Here is a 16,902-nt window from a genome sequence, read left to right on the forward strand (position 1 = left end):
GTATCGACAAAGTAAAATTACTCGTGGGAATACGTGGGAGTGGAATCTGATTAATTTTTTGTAACTTTTATAATTAGCAAAGTCTATGGAAAGAAAGTTAATCCTACGCAGCGTCGGTACTTTTATGAAAAACAGAAAGTTGGTCTTGTTTTATCTCAGTTTGTCATTTATACTCATCGCATAAAAGTAAGATTTTTACTTGCAGAACCTTATATACTTAATAGCGAATAATACAGACGATATTGGAACCATATTTTCCACGTAATTCTAATTAGTCTTGCGTGAAAAGGATCCCGCAAAGTAACAGTTTTTTCGATATTTCCGTTAACTGAGTAATTAGGTTTTCCTGAAAAGAATGAGTGCCAGTGCCACATTGCAGTTCGTTTGATTTATTATCAACTTATAATACTTTATGCTTGCATTGAATACGTGTTAAAAGGCTTATTTTATCTTTGATTTACTGACGAATGTTACTCAATCAGATACAAAAAATTTCAAGTATATCGGCACTGTTTTGACAAAAATGGCTGTGACGGCAGACAGGGATACGAGCAATCTTGCTTGAATTTCATTTTGCATCCGACTTATAAAACCCTCAAAAGAAGAAATTTACCCTCGCAAAGCACAGTAAATAGTTCTGTAATACAAAAAACTTAACATGCTTAAAGCTTCAAAGATTTATCTTACATAGTCTATTATCATAAGACTGTAGATACACTGATACCTATCTCTACATAAGCCAGCTACGTTTCTCAGTCCCTAACATTAAACGATATAACACAATCGAGCTCGATACGATATCTGCACTTGTGTCCCAAAGCCATTATACGAACATATTAACAGGGTTTTATTCAAACAAGCTAAGAAGCTGACGTTCCAAAATGGAAAGCTAAACAATACCTATTATCTTCATAGGGGCCGAGATTGAATCGATCCTGCTCATAAATACGACGTTTTATGGCGTTAACACGTACATTGTGCTCTCTATATTCTAAATTAGGGAACTTCTAGATAAACCTTGTATTAGTCTACTCCCACGCGTGCTTACACAATTTACATTCTTAATTCTTTCACGTTCAAACAAAACTCTTGCTGAATTAAATTTGTAGATTAGAGCAAAACAAACTTTGACGAGAACCTTTGAAAGACGCCTAAATTACCTTAAGATTTAGATAAAAATCTTTAAAGGAAGCCTCGACAACCAGTTTCAATCAGTTAATGATTGAAAAACGAACCTTGGATGAAGAACGCTTGCCGCAAAGATCTTATCAAACCGAGTGTATAGTGGCTGCGCCAGTCCTTTTGACCTCTTCCAGTAATTATATTATGATCGTGTGGCTTGACGTTAATTTGTGAAACTGCTCGGAAACCCAACGCTTAGGTGGCAGGACAGAGAGTACCGTACCCGATTAATTCAAGAAGTGGAATCCTCGGTGAATTAATGGGACGGGCCGTCGTTGTGTGCCTATTGATCGAGCACCACCTATTTTGAGAGGGGCAGGCAGACATTCTGTTTTCCTATAGGCTTTGTGTGACAATGCCGCTTTAATACCATCCTTCATTAGCATTCAAGTATGATATTAGTCAATTTTGTATAGACCTAATTTATTCTACGTTAATGTAACAATTGAGACGAAATAAATACACAACATTTCATTGTATTCGCAGTTTTATTCATATTTCTTATAATATTTTTGTCTCATCAAATAATGGGGAAGCCATTATATGCATAATTCCATGTAAATCCCTGACAGCCCTACAACAGGAACACAGCGCCATCGAAAAAAAGTTCCATTATTGGTTTTCCCCGAAAACTTCAAACAAGGGCAGTTTTCAGAAACACGAGGAAGCAAATGCGGTGTGGCCTGCCATTTATTATATTTTATAATATTTTCTTTTCCCGATGTCCTTAATAGGGATCGGACCTTTTGCCTTTTTAGTCCCTCGGGAGAGACATGGCGAATATTATTTCACCCTCCGCTAAGGGTACTCTCAGACCTTTTGAATGTATTATTAAACTTTTGTTGTTATCGAGATTAGAATAATATGGGCCTCACATCAAATCTGTGTCTCTTTTGTTATTTCTTTTATATTCATCTGTTTTATTCACGGGGATTTTGAATTTCATTATTAGAATTGTCGAGAATTCCCACGTTCGGTTTAATTAAATCTCGGTACTTAGTACTCTTAACTGACTAATGCTATCTTTTACATTTCAGTTTTACACAAAATTCCTACCATGTGTATTGACATATCCACATAACTTTAGGAACGAACACCGGTTTTCAATTTTCATCACGCTTTCGTTTCATTTGTTAAAACATTTGAGGAACCGGAATTGTAAAAACTGAAAACTAATTTAATAATACCGTTCGCTAAAACACTGCAGTTCATAATTAGATTCAGCGGTAATATGAAGTTAAACAATTACTCACAGATTATAATGCACGTCGGCCATATTCGGGCGGTACTTGAGCGCCCTCTCGAAGGCTACTTCCGCTTCCGCCGTGCGCCCCTGTGCGGTCAGCACACTGCCCAAGTTGCCGTATGCTGTGAAAAAAAACTTTGTGTTACTTGTTTGCTGAGTGTCACAATGCGAATGAAAAATAAATTCTAATTTGAAACGTGTTGTAATTGTTCAATAATTAAGTTTTTGATTAATAAAAACTTTTTTCGTTACGTTATTTTTTTCATGGCTTTCATAATAAAATGCTTAGATTAGAAATTGGTTTTAGCATAATAATTTCAGAATCATTTTAACGAATACAATTTGAGATTAATGAATCGCTACAAAAATTGAAATTTTGCAAATCAATTTTAATAAAAAACAATAACTTTTGGATGATTATTTTATTTCGTAAATTGTACCTTCTTATTCGTGTCTATAGAAATAATGATACTTTAGTTGAACAGCCGAATTCGGAATCAAGAATCTATTTTAGTTCTCGTAATTCTATTTCACGAAGTCGTAATACAAACATTTCAATCACACTTCATATTAAAACAGTCTCCGTTAATAAAGTTGTTTTAAAGGATATAAAATTACCCACATGATCCATCATTTTAATCCACTAACGAAGCAGACGACAAAATTTCATTAATTATTCATACTTATGAGCAAGAATAAACTGTTTTATTGTATTATATTTTAGCATAAAACTGAATTAAGTTATTAATCTGGCTAACCAGGCGATAACTATTTAAGCGAGGTGGATTTCATTATAGTTTCTTGAAAATAATGTTATTAATTAAATCTGATGTTTCGTTTATATAAACATTGTAAATTAAACAGCATTTTAATTTGATTATAAAGGACTACATCGACTGTTCGTTAATAAATAATATTTTTATGAAGCGCTAAGGGTCGGTTCATACCTGACCGATAATACGTCGCGTATTATCAGCCATAATAGACAAATATAAAGTAAAACACTCGAGCGTTCACATTCAACCGATGATACGTCGATGCGAAGCCCATACGAATTAATTTACGCCCGACGCATCTTCCGTTAGGTGTGAACCCGCTTTTAGTTATGTTGTAAGCAATTGTTACAATTGTTTATAACTACACAGAGGGTTTTTTAAGACCAAGACTTTTAGGTCTGTTTACATATAATTTAACTCCTATTTTATCTATTCTCGTAAGCGAAAAGCTTTAACGACTGCATATCAATAAAATAAAAAACATTAGAAAATATCTGCGCTCTGCATTTCTCTTGGTTCATCGGCTGCCATTAGTAAAACAAAAGAAGTGATTTATATTTTCCTAGTAAACGATATTCACCCCTCGTGTTAAGGGTTAAAAAGCCTCTTATATGAAAGCAGAGGGTGCAGTATAAGTGCACATACATGAAAATATTTTGCCCTCATACACGAAGCATATATTTTGTATTTAAAGCTATATTTATTTTCTATGTTATAAAATAATTATTCTAGGAAAGCAAGGTATCTCATTCAGTTTGTATGTTAAATGCGTTTCTCGAAATTGGAAAATTGATGCGTGGTTTTGAGTAGATTGAACTCGGCTACTAGAGGTATGGAATACGGTTACTGTGAACGTTTCGAGGAAACATGCAATTTCAAACGCAGAAGTAAAGTCCTACAAAATCCAGAATTACTCGTTTTCGATTTAAAACTGCGTCGGTGTATCTCAGTCTATTAGAGTGGGTGTCATGTACGGGTATGATTGGGTAGTGGTATCGCGCCGCCGACCGATCTCCGGTGCACTCCGATCCGCTTTTCACGAATAAATATTAGGTTGCGGTCGCAAGCCTCCGGAGCTAACCTACGAACACTCTAGACTCTCCCTGTAGTGCTATATTATTGCACTTTCACTGGCGAAGTTTACATGAAATACGTTTTAACACGACTGCCCATGCATAAGCTTAAGTTATCAGGTTTTAGAGAATGTTTAATCATATTTCATTAGTGCTTTTATATTGTTGGTTTTGCAAAGAACACAGATTTTTTTTATTTGTCCCAAAAACAGATGAGCGAACCGATTGTTCAATACGAAATGAACGCAAAGGTTCTTTAATTCCGGAAAATGCGTGAGTCCCTCGGGAACGAGACAAACCAATTTCGACACGAGTGGAGCCGCAGTCGAAAGCTAGTATTAATTAAATTGCAGGATTATTATTCACAGGTACAGCATTTTAATCAAATATTCTTTGCAAGTGTTGATCCGTCATGGTCTGTTACTTTCGTTAGTGAATTTCAAGCTTAGCCGCTTAACAGTTTTGAAATAACGTTATAAGCATTTTAGGTGCTCAAAAAGAAAAAACTCTTATTTTTTTGTATTTGAAATAGGCAGGTACTTAATTTGTTTTGTTCTCAAGCACTCTAAAAATGGCAACAAAGCTGAAGAAATATTTATGAATGGAAAGCTACATTATATCTGATTTACTTATTCAATATTTTATTTTAAGAAATAGCTGGACGATCACAGGAAATGTTTCCACGTGGGCGAAGCAGTGGGCAGACCATGTACAATTGAATTGTACATAAAAATAGTGAGATATAAAATGTGATAAATTATTTGGTGCACTTTTATCTTTATCTTGAAGAAGCGAAACAAAATTACCTACTGAGTCGTGATTCCTCTATAGACTTCCTTTGCCTCTTCGCTTTATCAGTCGTCGTACGTCGGACAAGTGTATTGGCGGTTGCGTATTAAATAGATAAATCTCATCAATATAGCTGTCCCGTGTCCCGTAGAAAAGCGAACTTACGTCTTTAGCGTAGGAAGTAAGTAAGCCTAAGAGAGTTCGTCCACCCACGCCGTGACGCAAATAATTTCGTTACTAGGTGACTTCATTACTGGACAATTTGAGGGTCTTCATACTCATAGCCTTACCTAGATCAGCCAATCACAGAGGTGCGTTCTTGCTTCGTGTATCGTATTTGATGACATACAAGACTAACACGCTATTATCGACTATCAACCACCATCTACTATCGACCCATTATGTATCTGATCAGCGTCTCTAGCGGCTGCTGACGAAACTAATTTTAAAGTACATTTCAAAAGTTAAACTCTCGTTACTCGATTAAACTGATTGTAGAGAAAAAAGGCTACATTGCTCATTAAAAAAGAATTTATCCGAGTTTATGAAACAGTTCATAATGCTATAATTATAAAGTTCGAATTAGTCACGCATATTTAGTTAATTCCCATTATTCCCCATATTATCTCATTTGTGCGTATTAGGTCGAATATAAATATAGAGTTGTTATTATTCAGTTGTCAATGTTAATTATGCATAATAATGTGAAGTCCAATTAATTACCAGTACATATTCCAACACCAACGTATTAATATATTTAATTAAATATGTTTTCATTGTCAAAATAGAGGTACACTTTTGGATTACGTTAACATAATTTATGAAAGCTTATCATATATTACTATTTATTTTAGTGACATTAATAGAATGATCTTGCAAAAAATTTAGTTGCGTAGTACTCGTAACCAACGGTCCTGTATGATAAGATGTATGGATGTGAATGAAGCAAAGGAAGTTTGTAAGGATCGTACTAAGTGGTATCTCTGGTCTCTGCCTTATGGGAAGAAGGCGTGATTTGATGTATGTTTGTATGTACGTATGTATATAGTATATATCTAAATTACTTGTGTCGCGGAATACTTGACAAATTTACAAACATCAGGCTTCATGAGTTCCTGAAGTCTGATGTTTGTATATTTGTACTAGATTACACTACTACTAGACTACTAACTAGACGTAGTAAGTACAACTACATGATGTAGGCTACACATATATTTCACAACAATACCAAATTCCCAGCTTTCAACACGCGTAGGAGGAGTAGCGAAAACTTCAATGATTGCTCCACGCGCGGTAGTAAACAGTCTTCATTTAGAGATGTATTATTTATTGTAACAATATTAACCCTCTCTTAACCATAGTTTTTTTTTAACTAATACTAATATTACCAACTTTCGTAAAAATCGTGAATAATATTCAACGTATGATCTGTTACCAAGTTATATTTCGAGAAAAATCGTTTGAATAAAAACGGTGTTGCGCAATTATTATGAGGTTATTTTAAGCAGATACAACGGCCAATATTATAATTTATTATTCCTAATCTTGTAGCTAAAATACACAGAGAAATGCCAACAGAGAAATGAGTGCTTTACCGACATTCAATGCGAAGAGCTTACTCAATTAAATTCGATTCAAGAGAACCACTTCGGACCAACGTTATAACGTTAATATAAGCGTAAAATATTTCATAAAATACCTTACGAATTTAAACATCGACTTTAAAATTTTAGTATCTACGATAAATATTTTCATTGTAGTAACATTCGCACTAAATAGATTTTAATTTTATTTGTATTTTCTTTTTTAACACGCTGCAATTAGTTTGAATTAATAATTTTACATTTGTAACATTTAGCATTATTAATTTTAATTGTCAATAACGACGACGGCAGTGTCGAGTAATTGTCCTACGGAACATTTTAAATAATAATAAAATTCGCAAAGATCTCTATTACCACTAATTTAATAGATTCAGGCAACAATAGACACTGGAAGGCTTTTATTTTTGGGGTTGATCCGGTTAAGGACCGACATAAAATGGCCCAACACAGGAGATTCGGTTTATTGAAAAGTAGAATAAGAAATGGAATCCCGCTGGCCTATGAGGACTTATGCTAACAAAAGACATTATCAAACAGGAGCAATGGATTTCCGAGGGATTTCTTTATATTTATGACATCGTAGATTTACCGCACGCGTAGGTAACAATTCTGCAAAAAATCACGCCGCCTCCGCTGAATAAAGTTCGGCTAAAATAATTTTCACTCATTCGATCCTCGTTTTTTTCGGTAATACGAGAATTGCCGGTGAAGTGTTTGAAGAACGAGATTCAATAGCAATAATCCTCGGTAATCTTAGGAGTCCTAAATCGTGCTTTTAACAATTTCACGTGTGTTTACTGTGAGCGTTCATCCGTAAAGAGGCGATTACATAAAAGTGTAACTGGGTGCTTCCCTTAAATAGGGCACATCAAAAAGAAAATAAAAATCTTATCCCATTTACGATCGGCACCATTAGCTGTAAGAAAAACATAGAGCGAAAAAATATAAAAGAGACACGGCGTTACTTAGTCGTTCCGCTGATTGGAATATCGGTCTGAAAGCTTTTTTATGTACCCACTTACACGGGTAATACGCGAAACATTGACGTTATACCCGTAGGTGTTTATGTATGTTTACTTGTTTATTGCGTCATATTTTTTTCTTTTTAAAGTACAAGTTTACTGTCGGCCATGTTTATTTACTCGAACTCTCCATTCGTGTGTATAATACGTCTACTTTATACACGCGCCTTTATTGCTCTCTTATTAACGTTCATGGAATTGTGAGGGGCATCTTCTTATAAGACCGTAACATCTATTTAAGGCTTGGTTTTTTATTTATCGGCGAGCAGAATAACGGTTTGCGTTGTCGTTCAGTTTTATTCAATTACTACTTCTGTATAAGTGTCAGATTAGAAAAAACATTTCACTTCAATGTCGGCTTATCATGGATTAAAGCTATCAAAAACTGTCTTTTCTCTCTTTCGAACACTTAACAGGAAACTAAAATGTTCTTGTTCATTTATTTGTGTTTGCTGATCTATTTATAAGTCCATTAATTCATCGCTCAAACTTATCTAGATTGTACAAACTATACGAGCTTAGAAGTTACAAGTATAATATTATTAAATTTTCACTGTTGTATCGATGGTAGGGTTTTGCATGTTGGTTTTGTATAAGCAGATACAAAGGTATATTTTATAACAATCTTGATCCTTCAATCACTGAATATGAATAGTACCTACTGGCTGACGGCACTGAATTGGCGGCATTGTTTAGAAACTATCCACCTTAAACTTACTTGAATAGTACTCAATTGTAATAAAAGTTAGTTTTATCATTTGTTTCGTGTTCCATAAATACTCAGTCAGATTTGTTTCAGAACTCGACGGCAGCGCGCGGTACGAGGACGACCAAGTATTGTGAACGTTTTTGCGAAAACATTATATTGTCATTTTTATTACCTTATAGCAGTTACCGACACAACCCTGCGCGAGTAATAAAGGCCTCCACCGAAATGTTTCATTTAGCCTCAATACCTAACCATACCCAATGTTCCAGTTTCGCTTTTATTATGTGGAGGTCATCTATTGTTCGTTTTCAAATCAAAACTCAATAAAACAGAGCTCCCTGAGCCATGTCTTTGTGTTACAAATTGAAAAACATATTGTTATACCGTTAAATTACGCCTTTGCGCTGCGGTGAATGAGCATCCCTCACGAACCCCAAATGTATAACTGTAATTGTAATGTTCGGTGTGTTAATTTAGATATAATTCGAGTTATTCAATATTTATGGTAGATAAGGGAGGGAAAGGAAATTAAAAAGAAAATAGCCTCGCGGTAATTTACTTGTGACTGCAGTGTTAAAGAGTCTCGCGTTGATGGTTCTTCAAATCCTTCGCCCCTTGCAGGTCAAAGACGATGTTATTAAGTTAAAGCTGCAAAGTTGCTGCTTTTTATTAAAATGAAGAGAAGGAAGTATAAGGGCTTTTAAAAATATGGACATATTAGTATAATGGTATTGGTGGTCCTCGAGGAACTGGCTAAGTAAGTTTGTGACACCTAAGTAGCCGTAAGACAAGTTCGCGAGAGAGATAATGGCGTTAATCTGTGAGACTCGCCACTCGAAGCAACGTTATCGGGTCCAAAGATGGAGTCGATAAACCGTACGGCTTAACCGATTACATCGGTGAGGGCTGGCCGAGGCGATGTTGGAAAAACTCTTGTAATGAATCGTCGTATAATCACCCCTTGTACTTCTAACGTAGCCCTCAACCTCCTAAATAAGTTCTTCTGATGTGTGGGTGACGAATACTAATGTTTATGTTCGTGTTTCCTAATTATCTTTGCGCGTGTGTGTGAGAGAGAAGTGTTAATGTATGAGATCCTATCTTTTATGAACTAGCGAGTCTGTCGTTCGTCGGATTTGTTGGCAACTTTCTGATTAGCGATGTAAATACACTTAAAACATTAACAATTCAGCGGGTGAACCTCGCACTAGCATTGTAATTAGTATAACAAGAATAACTCGTGAATTTCGTGTCAGCTATAATTATGTTTTAGTAAACGTAAATTCACAGAATTTTCTTGAATAACACATCGCTAGGAAGCATGAAGTGCTTTAACGTTGAAGTGACTTTAAGTGAACAATATTTTCCCTGAACATGTTGCGGGACCTTTTTAATATAAGTGTGTAGGTAACTATTGTTTTGTTACCTTTTATATACTACAAAACTAGACTATGAAGTAAGAAAAAAACGGATTAAACCGATATTCCTCATAAAAATTTACCCTTTATCAGAAATATTTTTATGAAACATTTATTTATTTTATCAATTAAGTAGTATTAATGTTCATCCTAACTATAAAAGTATCCAGTTAAATATACACCTGAGTTTTTTATTCAACATCCGACTCGCTCCTGACTGGCGTACGTTTCTTATATCCCACAGTTATTCATCGACTTGTATATTCATTACACGAACCGCGCAGCTTACGTTCACAAAAATACAAGAGCAATATCACGAGGCATAATTCACATAAAATGGCCTCATTAGGTATTTTATTCGTAACATACTAAATATAATAAATGACACGTGACAAAGCCTGTACAACCAGGAAGGTATTATGAATGAATAATCGGCGCTGACTGTACGCCGCATGTTTTGCTGAAGTTCACACGCTGAATTGTTTTCGCTACGGTTTCGTTCAGAACTAAACAACAATATAAAGTTAAAGTACCTAAATATTAAAGAAAACATTAAATTGTTGCGCCTAAGTTCATCGAACTCAATACGTTTTATGATTATATTTAATAAGGATAATGAGCATGATAAAATTCCAAACCCACCCTTAGTCGATGTCTAAGAAAACTTTTCATCTTTTATAACATAAAAAGCGCTAAATAAAAGCTAATGTAAAAATATTATGATTTTCCGACACCTCAACTAAATCTTGAAAAAGGTTAATCGCCTTTTACGTGGGGTGGCGAGAAGATACACTCAGGGTTATCCTATTTTTACTACAAAATCACTATTCTAGGGCGACAGTACATTGACACGTTTGTTTAGATATATTTTGTATAGTATCTACTGAACACAGAACAAATTATACATGCGCCTACGGGAAGTAACTGTAATTAATATTCATTAATTTCAATAACAATTCACGGAAATCAATTCATTTGACAATATTCCAAGCCATTTTGATCGGATATAGATATAATTTATAGGCACGTATAGACGTAGACAAGCATCAAATTAATTGAATATTCGCGATGGCCACCGTGTTAATCCACTATATGGACAGTTCAATAGATCAGTTATCACTGCAAAAGGTGTATTGGATAAAGCCGGCTTTAGCCGATTAGATCGCCTCGTCCCTGTCCCGGCAAATTCGTGTAATAGGAGGCGCCTTGTGATTGGCCAGTTTCGAATACGCGTCGGCGACAAATTGGATCCAGTTAGCCTTTAGGTCATGTTACCAAAAGATAAAAGGAGAAATAGAGGCCACTTCAAATTGGATGAGATTCAACTATCGCCGCTTAATATGAGTATTACGATGTAAACTGTTGTTATTATTCTAAATTATAGAACAACCTTATACCTGAACGTTAATTAAGTAAAACGGGTTGTTTAAAGAGGATCCAGCTTTGGAAACGACGGTAAAATTAGTACTGAGTAAAATAAGCGTCTTTTACCTGATAGGCTTCGTAGTAAGTTAGTATATGTATTTATTGCAGAACGTCCGGTTTTCTTTTTCAGATCGATGAGAAAACACCGCAGTAAATGTCACAAGTGTTGAAGCTATCATAAAATTGAATTTTATGCCTCTGTGACTGTCGTGTGCAACTAACGTGAGCTTTTAATGGGCGCTAACACTACCACGCCTTTTCTACTGTAGAATGATTGGAAGGAAACAAATAATAATAAAAGACAAACAGAAAATACAAAGTTTATAAAAGATAAGAAAATAATAATATGATAAATACTCCCTTGTATTTTTTTTACTCGACTAACAAACAAACAAGGCCCCGCCATGGTAATTCACAAAATTATCTCCAAGAAAATTGAAACTTGTAATTTAAAGGAAATCTAGATCATCTTAGATCAACTGCTTATTAAAATATACCTATTATTACGGAAGCCAATAAAATCAATTAAACAAAGCAAGACTTGTACCTAACTAACGTAGATACAGATCAATCTGCTTAAGTGCTCGATACCATTGACACGGGTTATGTCTAACTAATTCTATCTTACGTGTGTAGCGGCCAATTATATGAATATTTAATGCATGTAAGATGTTTGCAGAACAGAGTTTATTAACACGCTACAAACGGAATGTGACATTAACCCTCTTATTCATAAAAATATATGAAGTTATGAAAGACTTATAAAGAAGTTTGTTTCTTTCACTCCTGAGCGAAATGAAAAAGAGAAAACATATTGTATATCTATACTAATATTATAAAGCTGAAGAGTTTGTTTGTTTGTTTGTTTGTTTGAACGCGCTAATCTCAGGAACTACTGTTCCTATTTGAAAAATTCTTTCAGTGTTAGATAGTCCAATTATCGAGGAAGGTTATAGGCTATATATCATCACGCTACTACCAATAGGAGCAGAGTGCCAGTGAAAAATGTTACAAAAACGGGGACTATAGTCGTGTGTGAACAAGTACTTATTACAAGTTTTCAAATTTGCATTATGAAAATGGAAAAATGTGTATTGAGCGCGTATTTTACATAAAATAATATATTATTACAGAGGTGGATCAAAAAGTTACATTGAGTTTTACAATCGAAGGTGACCATAACAAAAAAGTAAGTAGTTAATTCCATAAAATATATTCACATATACTCTATCAAGTCTGTGCCAAGATTTAAGGTCAGGTGTAGGTGGAACTCTATATATTTATAAAGGTAAAGTAACAAACATGGGTAAAAGAAGTGGAATTCGAGGAAGCGTAATAAAAGATATATTTTATTAATAACAATTTCTCTCGAACTTTCCTAAATGCCACAAATAAAATGGCTTTAGTAAATTTCAATAATAGAATTTTTCTATAGGATGATGATAAGCAAATGATTTTGTATTCATAATACAGAAATAATCCATCATGGGATTATCAAGGACAAATCTTAAGCTTTTAAAAAAAATTGTCCTTAATGAAATTACATAATAAATGTACACATATAATATGTATATTTTAAGTTGAAAACAAAATAGTAGCAGACACCGAAATAAGTTAGTTCCCTAGTTTCCAGTTAACGCTTGCCAGAGCTTTTAAACTTACGTCACAACAAAGGTGTACTGTATAACAGTTTTCAGTTATTTCAATATTTCTAGCATAAGAAATACTCGCGAGGTAAAATTCTATGAGTTGTTCGCAAGTTGTGCATCGAACGCAAGTTGTGATAGTATGCAACAATAGCCCGAGGTTGATACGGCCGTCTTCTGTTTACTGTTACTTGATATTCTGAATTATATTGTTATTATTTACTTTAGTAGCCATTGATTTATCACTGAAGTAGTATCTATCCAGTAGTTTGAAGTTTGGAGAAATCCACAGCGCCCTTTGATTCAGTTAAAAATGCAAAAAATCTTTTCAAATTCATTTAATTTTACCTGGTTTTTAAGACCCTACAACTCAACTCAAGACAAAAGCGATTTAATAAGCGCCTAGAAACCACACTATTACAACTTCAGCAGAGTCTGAACGTAATGTGTGAAAAACGATACGCTCAACGATCATAATCTCTATCAAGCTTGTTTGAAAACTGTATAGAAGCAGTCAGCTGCCAATACGCCTGGTATGAGCTGAAGAGAAACCTGCCAGTGGGTAGTCTGTAGTCCCGCGAACTATCTCAGGCGTCTGTTTGAAAACGACGTGCTTCACTGAGCGTTGCCGAGCTTTCGAATTTGCGTGTTGAGCGCATCATAAACAAAGCCTTCCCGCTGACATTTGTGGACACTGTACCGTGCCCCTAATAATACACCGTCATTTACAAGCAACGTGTTGCCAATATTTACATTGCGATACAATTTATAAGTATTGTATGTTTTAAGTACGTGCTAGGTAATGTGCGAGCGAAATATTTGAAACCTGCTCTAAAATTCACAGCCGTTTTTGTAAGCGTATGAAAGCTGGAAAAGTAAAAGCACAGTTGTATAATGCCTGTTTACTATATGGTTTTGAACTTGCGACATCATATGGATATTTTAAAGAATTATCATTATTAACTAAGTATTGCGTGAAAAAACAGGTGGCAGCAATTTAAATAACTAGGTATATTGTACAGACGTAAACATTACAAAATTAACTAATTATTGGGGTCACAACGTTTTAATGTTTCTTTAAATACTAGACCACACAGACGGGGAATAAAGCAATTCTAGGTAAATAAAATTTTAAGTACTATTTCGTTTTATTATAGTCGTGAACGTGAACCTAAATTCCGAGGTCGTCTGTGTTCAGAGGTAGTTATTTCGTAAAGAAAAAATAACTCCGACTTAAAATAACAGGTGCTACGAAAAACTAAGCAAAACTATAATTGAAAGAAAATGATAAAAAATTATAAATGCAAACTGTTTCATAACAATAACTTTAGATATAAATAAAGTCCTACTTAGAAATATATGAGTTATAGTGGGCTGGTAACTACGCAGTACATCCATTAAAACCTCCTAAGTGCTTTAAACTTGGACCGACATAAATAATAACAGAAACTCAATATAGGTCCTCTAATCCAGTAGGCACTTCCCACTTGACCCTACTAAATTACCAAACTACTTATTAGCTCCTCAGTTGTCGATCCCGATGAGATAGTCCTTTGTTTCAATTTAAACGCCTTCTGTACTAAATACCAAGTGAATTTGCCTATCTTCCTTCGAGAAAACGATCAATATTCCTAGGAATTTAACGCTATGATACCGTTACAGTGTGAAACAATTTTACTTAACACATAGTCTTATTAATAAACATCGTGTAAGGACTGATTAGTTATTCAGTGCTATATGTCTTTTCACTCATATAGAACTACATTAAAAAGTTTTAAAATTGATTGAAAGTGACCAAATAGTGTATAGCTAACCAAAGTTTACACGACGTTAATTAGTAAAGATGTATGTCTAATAGTTTATCAGAGTATCTAGAGCAAAATTGAAAATGTAAGAATTTTTTATCCGCACTTATCTGAGTGTGAGAGCTGCCAAATTACTCTTGCTCTACATGCTCTTTCTAATGTCCAAAACATTATTTTGGTACATGATTTTTGAGATAAAACAATGCAATGTTATTAAATCTAAATGTCACTTTGACAGCTGTAAATCATCTTATTGTCATTTACTGGACTGGGTCAAGATTTATTACACTTTACCACGTTTTTGTACAGTTGTAAGCAAAATTGTGTATGTTAGACACATTTTAACAGCTTTCTATAAATAAAAAATACTAAAATGACTACTGTTTTTTTTATTTAATAACTAGCTGACCCGTGCGGCTCTGCTCGCGTGAATTTCGTACTGTTGCTTATTCGTTTGAGCACGCGAATTGCAAAGCACTCGATACACCTACACATAAAAATGCTAACAACTCTTTTGTAATCTAATGGTTATTTACGAAAGGGACCCGAAGGGCACACAATGTGACACAGGCTCAGGCAAGCCTGATTTCCTGTGGTTACCTTCTTTCCGCTCTCGTCTGTATCCGTACCAGTTTACAGTGTAAAATATAATACCTTATTATAGACTGACCATTGCCCGTCTGGATTCAGAATATTATTATAGATACAGACAGACCTATCTGCGCCGGAGCTCTTCACACGCGTAATAATGTAGGTATACTTGCGATGATACGTCCGAAACCGCGTAACCCGTAATTATTTTTTATATATCATCCGTTGTTTATTTTTTAAAACCTACCACATACCTAGTCTGTTTCATAGCTATCCAATTTATTTCTTTGATGCAACCAATTAATTTGGTTACGTGTTACGAACTACAACGCCATCTGTTAGTTGCGGCGAACAACGACAACAAACGAAATTACTCAGTTTGCCATCTAGGATATCCCGACCGCACCGCAACCACGTAAACCAACATTTTTGTATAATATATCATACAACATCTGTTTCAAAAGTATTTTTTTTACAATAAAGCAATCAAAATAAATTAATTAGGAAAAACGCTGTGTTGCGGACTATAACGCCATCTATTGGTTGGTGCAAACAACAGGTATCGATACGGCAGGCGCCGCGTTAAGGCCCAGCGCAGACAGACCGGAATAATCCTCGCGCGGTCTCGAGCATTTTCTTTACGGCTCGCGGATGCTCGAGCATGCTCGCGACTGCTCGAGCCTGCGCGAGGAAAACTTTCTAGGTTACCATTCTTCATTAAACAGGCCAGTTTTCGTGAAAATTCGTCAACGATGGTAGACTGGGCCATGATTATAATTGCTCTTTTGATTGAAGAAGAATAAAAATTACGTTCTCTCTCTTTAAACTCAGTAACAACATTGAAATTTTTCGTACGATGCTCGCGCGTCCTCGAGTATGCGCGGGGATACCCGCGCATCCTCGAGGACGCGCGAGCATTTTTTGTCAGGTTCAAGCAATTATGCACTTTATTATAAATGATTTTAAAGTTGATTTTCAAGCGCGTCAAAAAAATCCTCTCCGCTGCGCTCCTCTTGGTCTGCGCTGACCCTTACTATGCGAATGTTGTGAAATGGATTGACGCCATCTATGGTCTCTATAGGGAAACGCAGGTTCGAAAGATTTCTACGTATTTTTTACAATTTTCTAGAAATCTATGAAATTTTATGCGATAAAAAGTATGCTAAAAATTGCTCCACTACTTATTCTATGCATATACCAAATTTCAGTGCATTCTATCCGGTAGTTTTTACGTGATAGCGACACATACAGACGGGGGACAGACAGACAGACAGACAGACAGACAGACAGAAAAGAAAATTATAAATTGCAGATTCGGTATCAGTATCCGTTACTAAACATCCCCCATTGGTTTTTTTTTAAATATATTCAATGTACAGAATTGACCTCTCTACAGATTTATTATAAGTATAGATGAGTGGCAGAAAAAAATGTATATTTTAAATATGTAAAACTACGATTATAAATGTGAGTGTATATTAATTTTTATGTTTAAACTTTATAAATAATTTTACCAACTACTATCATTTTTTTTGCATAACTTTATTCTAACAATGAATCATCAATCCAAGAGTCGGCATGCCAGAAAATGCATGTGAAATTGTATCAGTTGATGT

General features: G+C 34.9%; 2 protein-coding genes across 2 annotated transcripts in view; both read right to left on the reverse strand.

Moving 5' to 3' along the window:
• ry (xanthine dehydrogenase rosy) overlaps positions 1–16,902 on the reverse strand; it is a 369,886-nt gene that overhangs the window by 229,423 nt on the left and 123,561 nt on the right. The window lies entirely within an intron of this gene.
• Positions 1–16,902, reverse strand: part of Tmtc2 (Transmembrane O-mannosyltransferase targeting cadherins 2) — an 87,967-nt gene that overhangs the window by 16,490 nt on the left and 54,575 nt on the right. The window contains exon 5 of the mRNA XM_076118335.1: positions 2,436–2,550. Within this exon, the coding sequence (XP_075974450.1) occupies positions 2,436–2,550 (115 nt within the window). The remainder of the gene's footprint in view (positions 1–2,435; positions 2,551–16,902) is intronic.

The sequence above is a fragment of the Anticarsia gemmatalis genome, chromosome 9 (genome assembly GCF_050436995.1).
Source record: "Anticarsia gemmatalis isolate Benzon Research Colony breed Stoneville strain chromosome 9, ilAntGemm2 primary, whole genome shotgun sequence".
Classification (NCBI taxonomy): Eukaryota; Metazoa; Arthropoda; class Insecta; order Lepidoptera; family Erebidae; genus Anticarsia; species Anticarsia gemmatalis.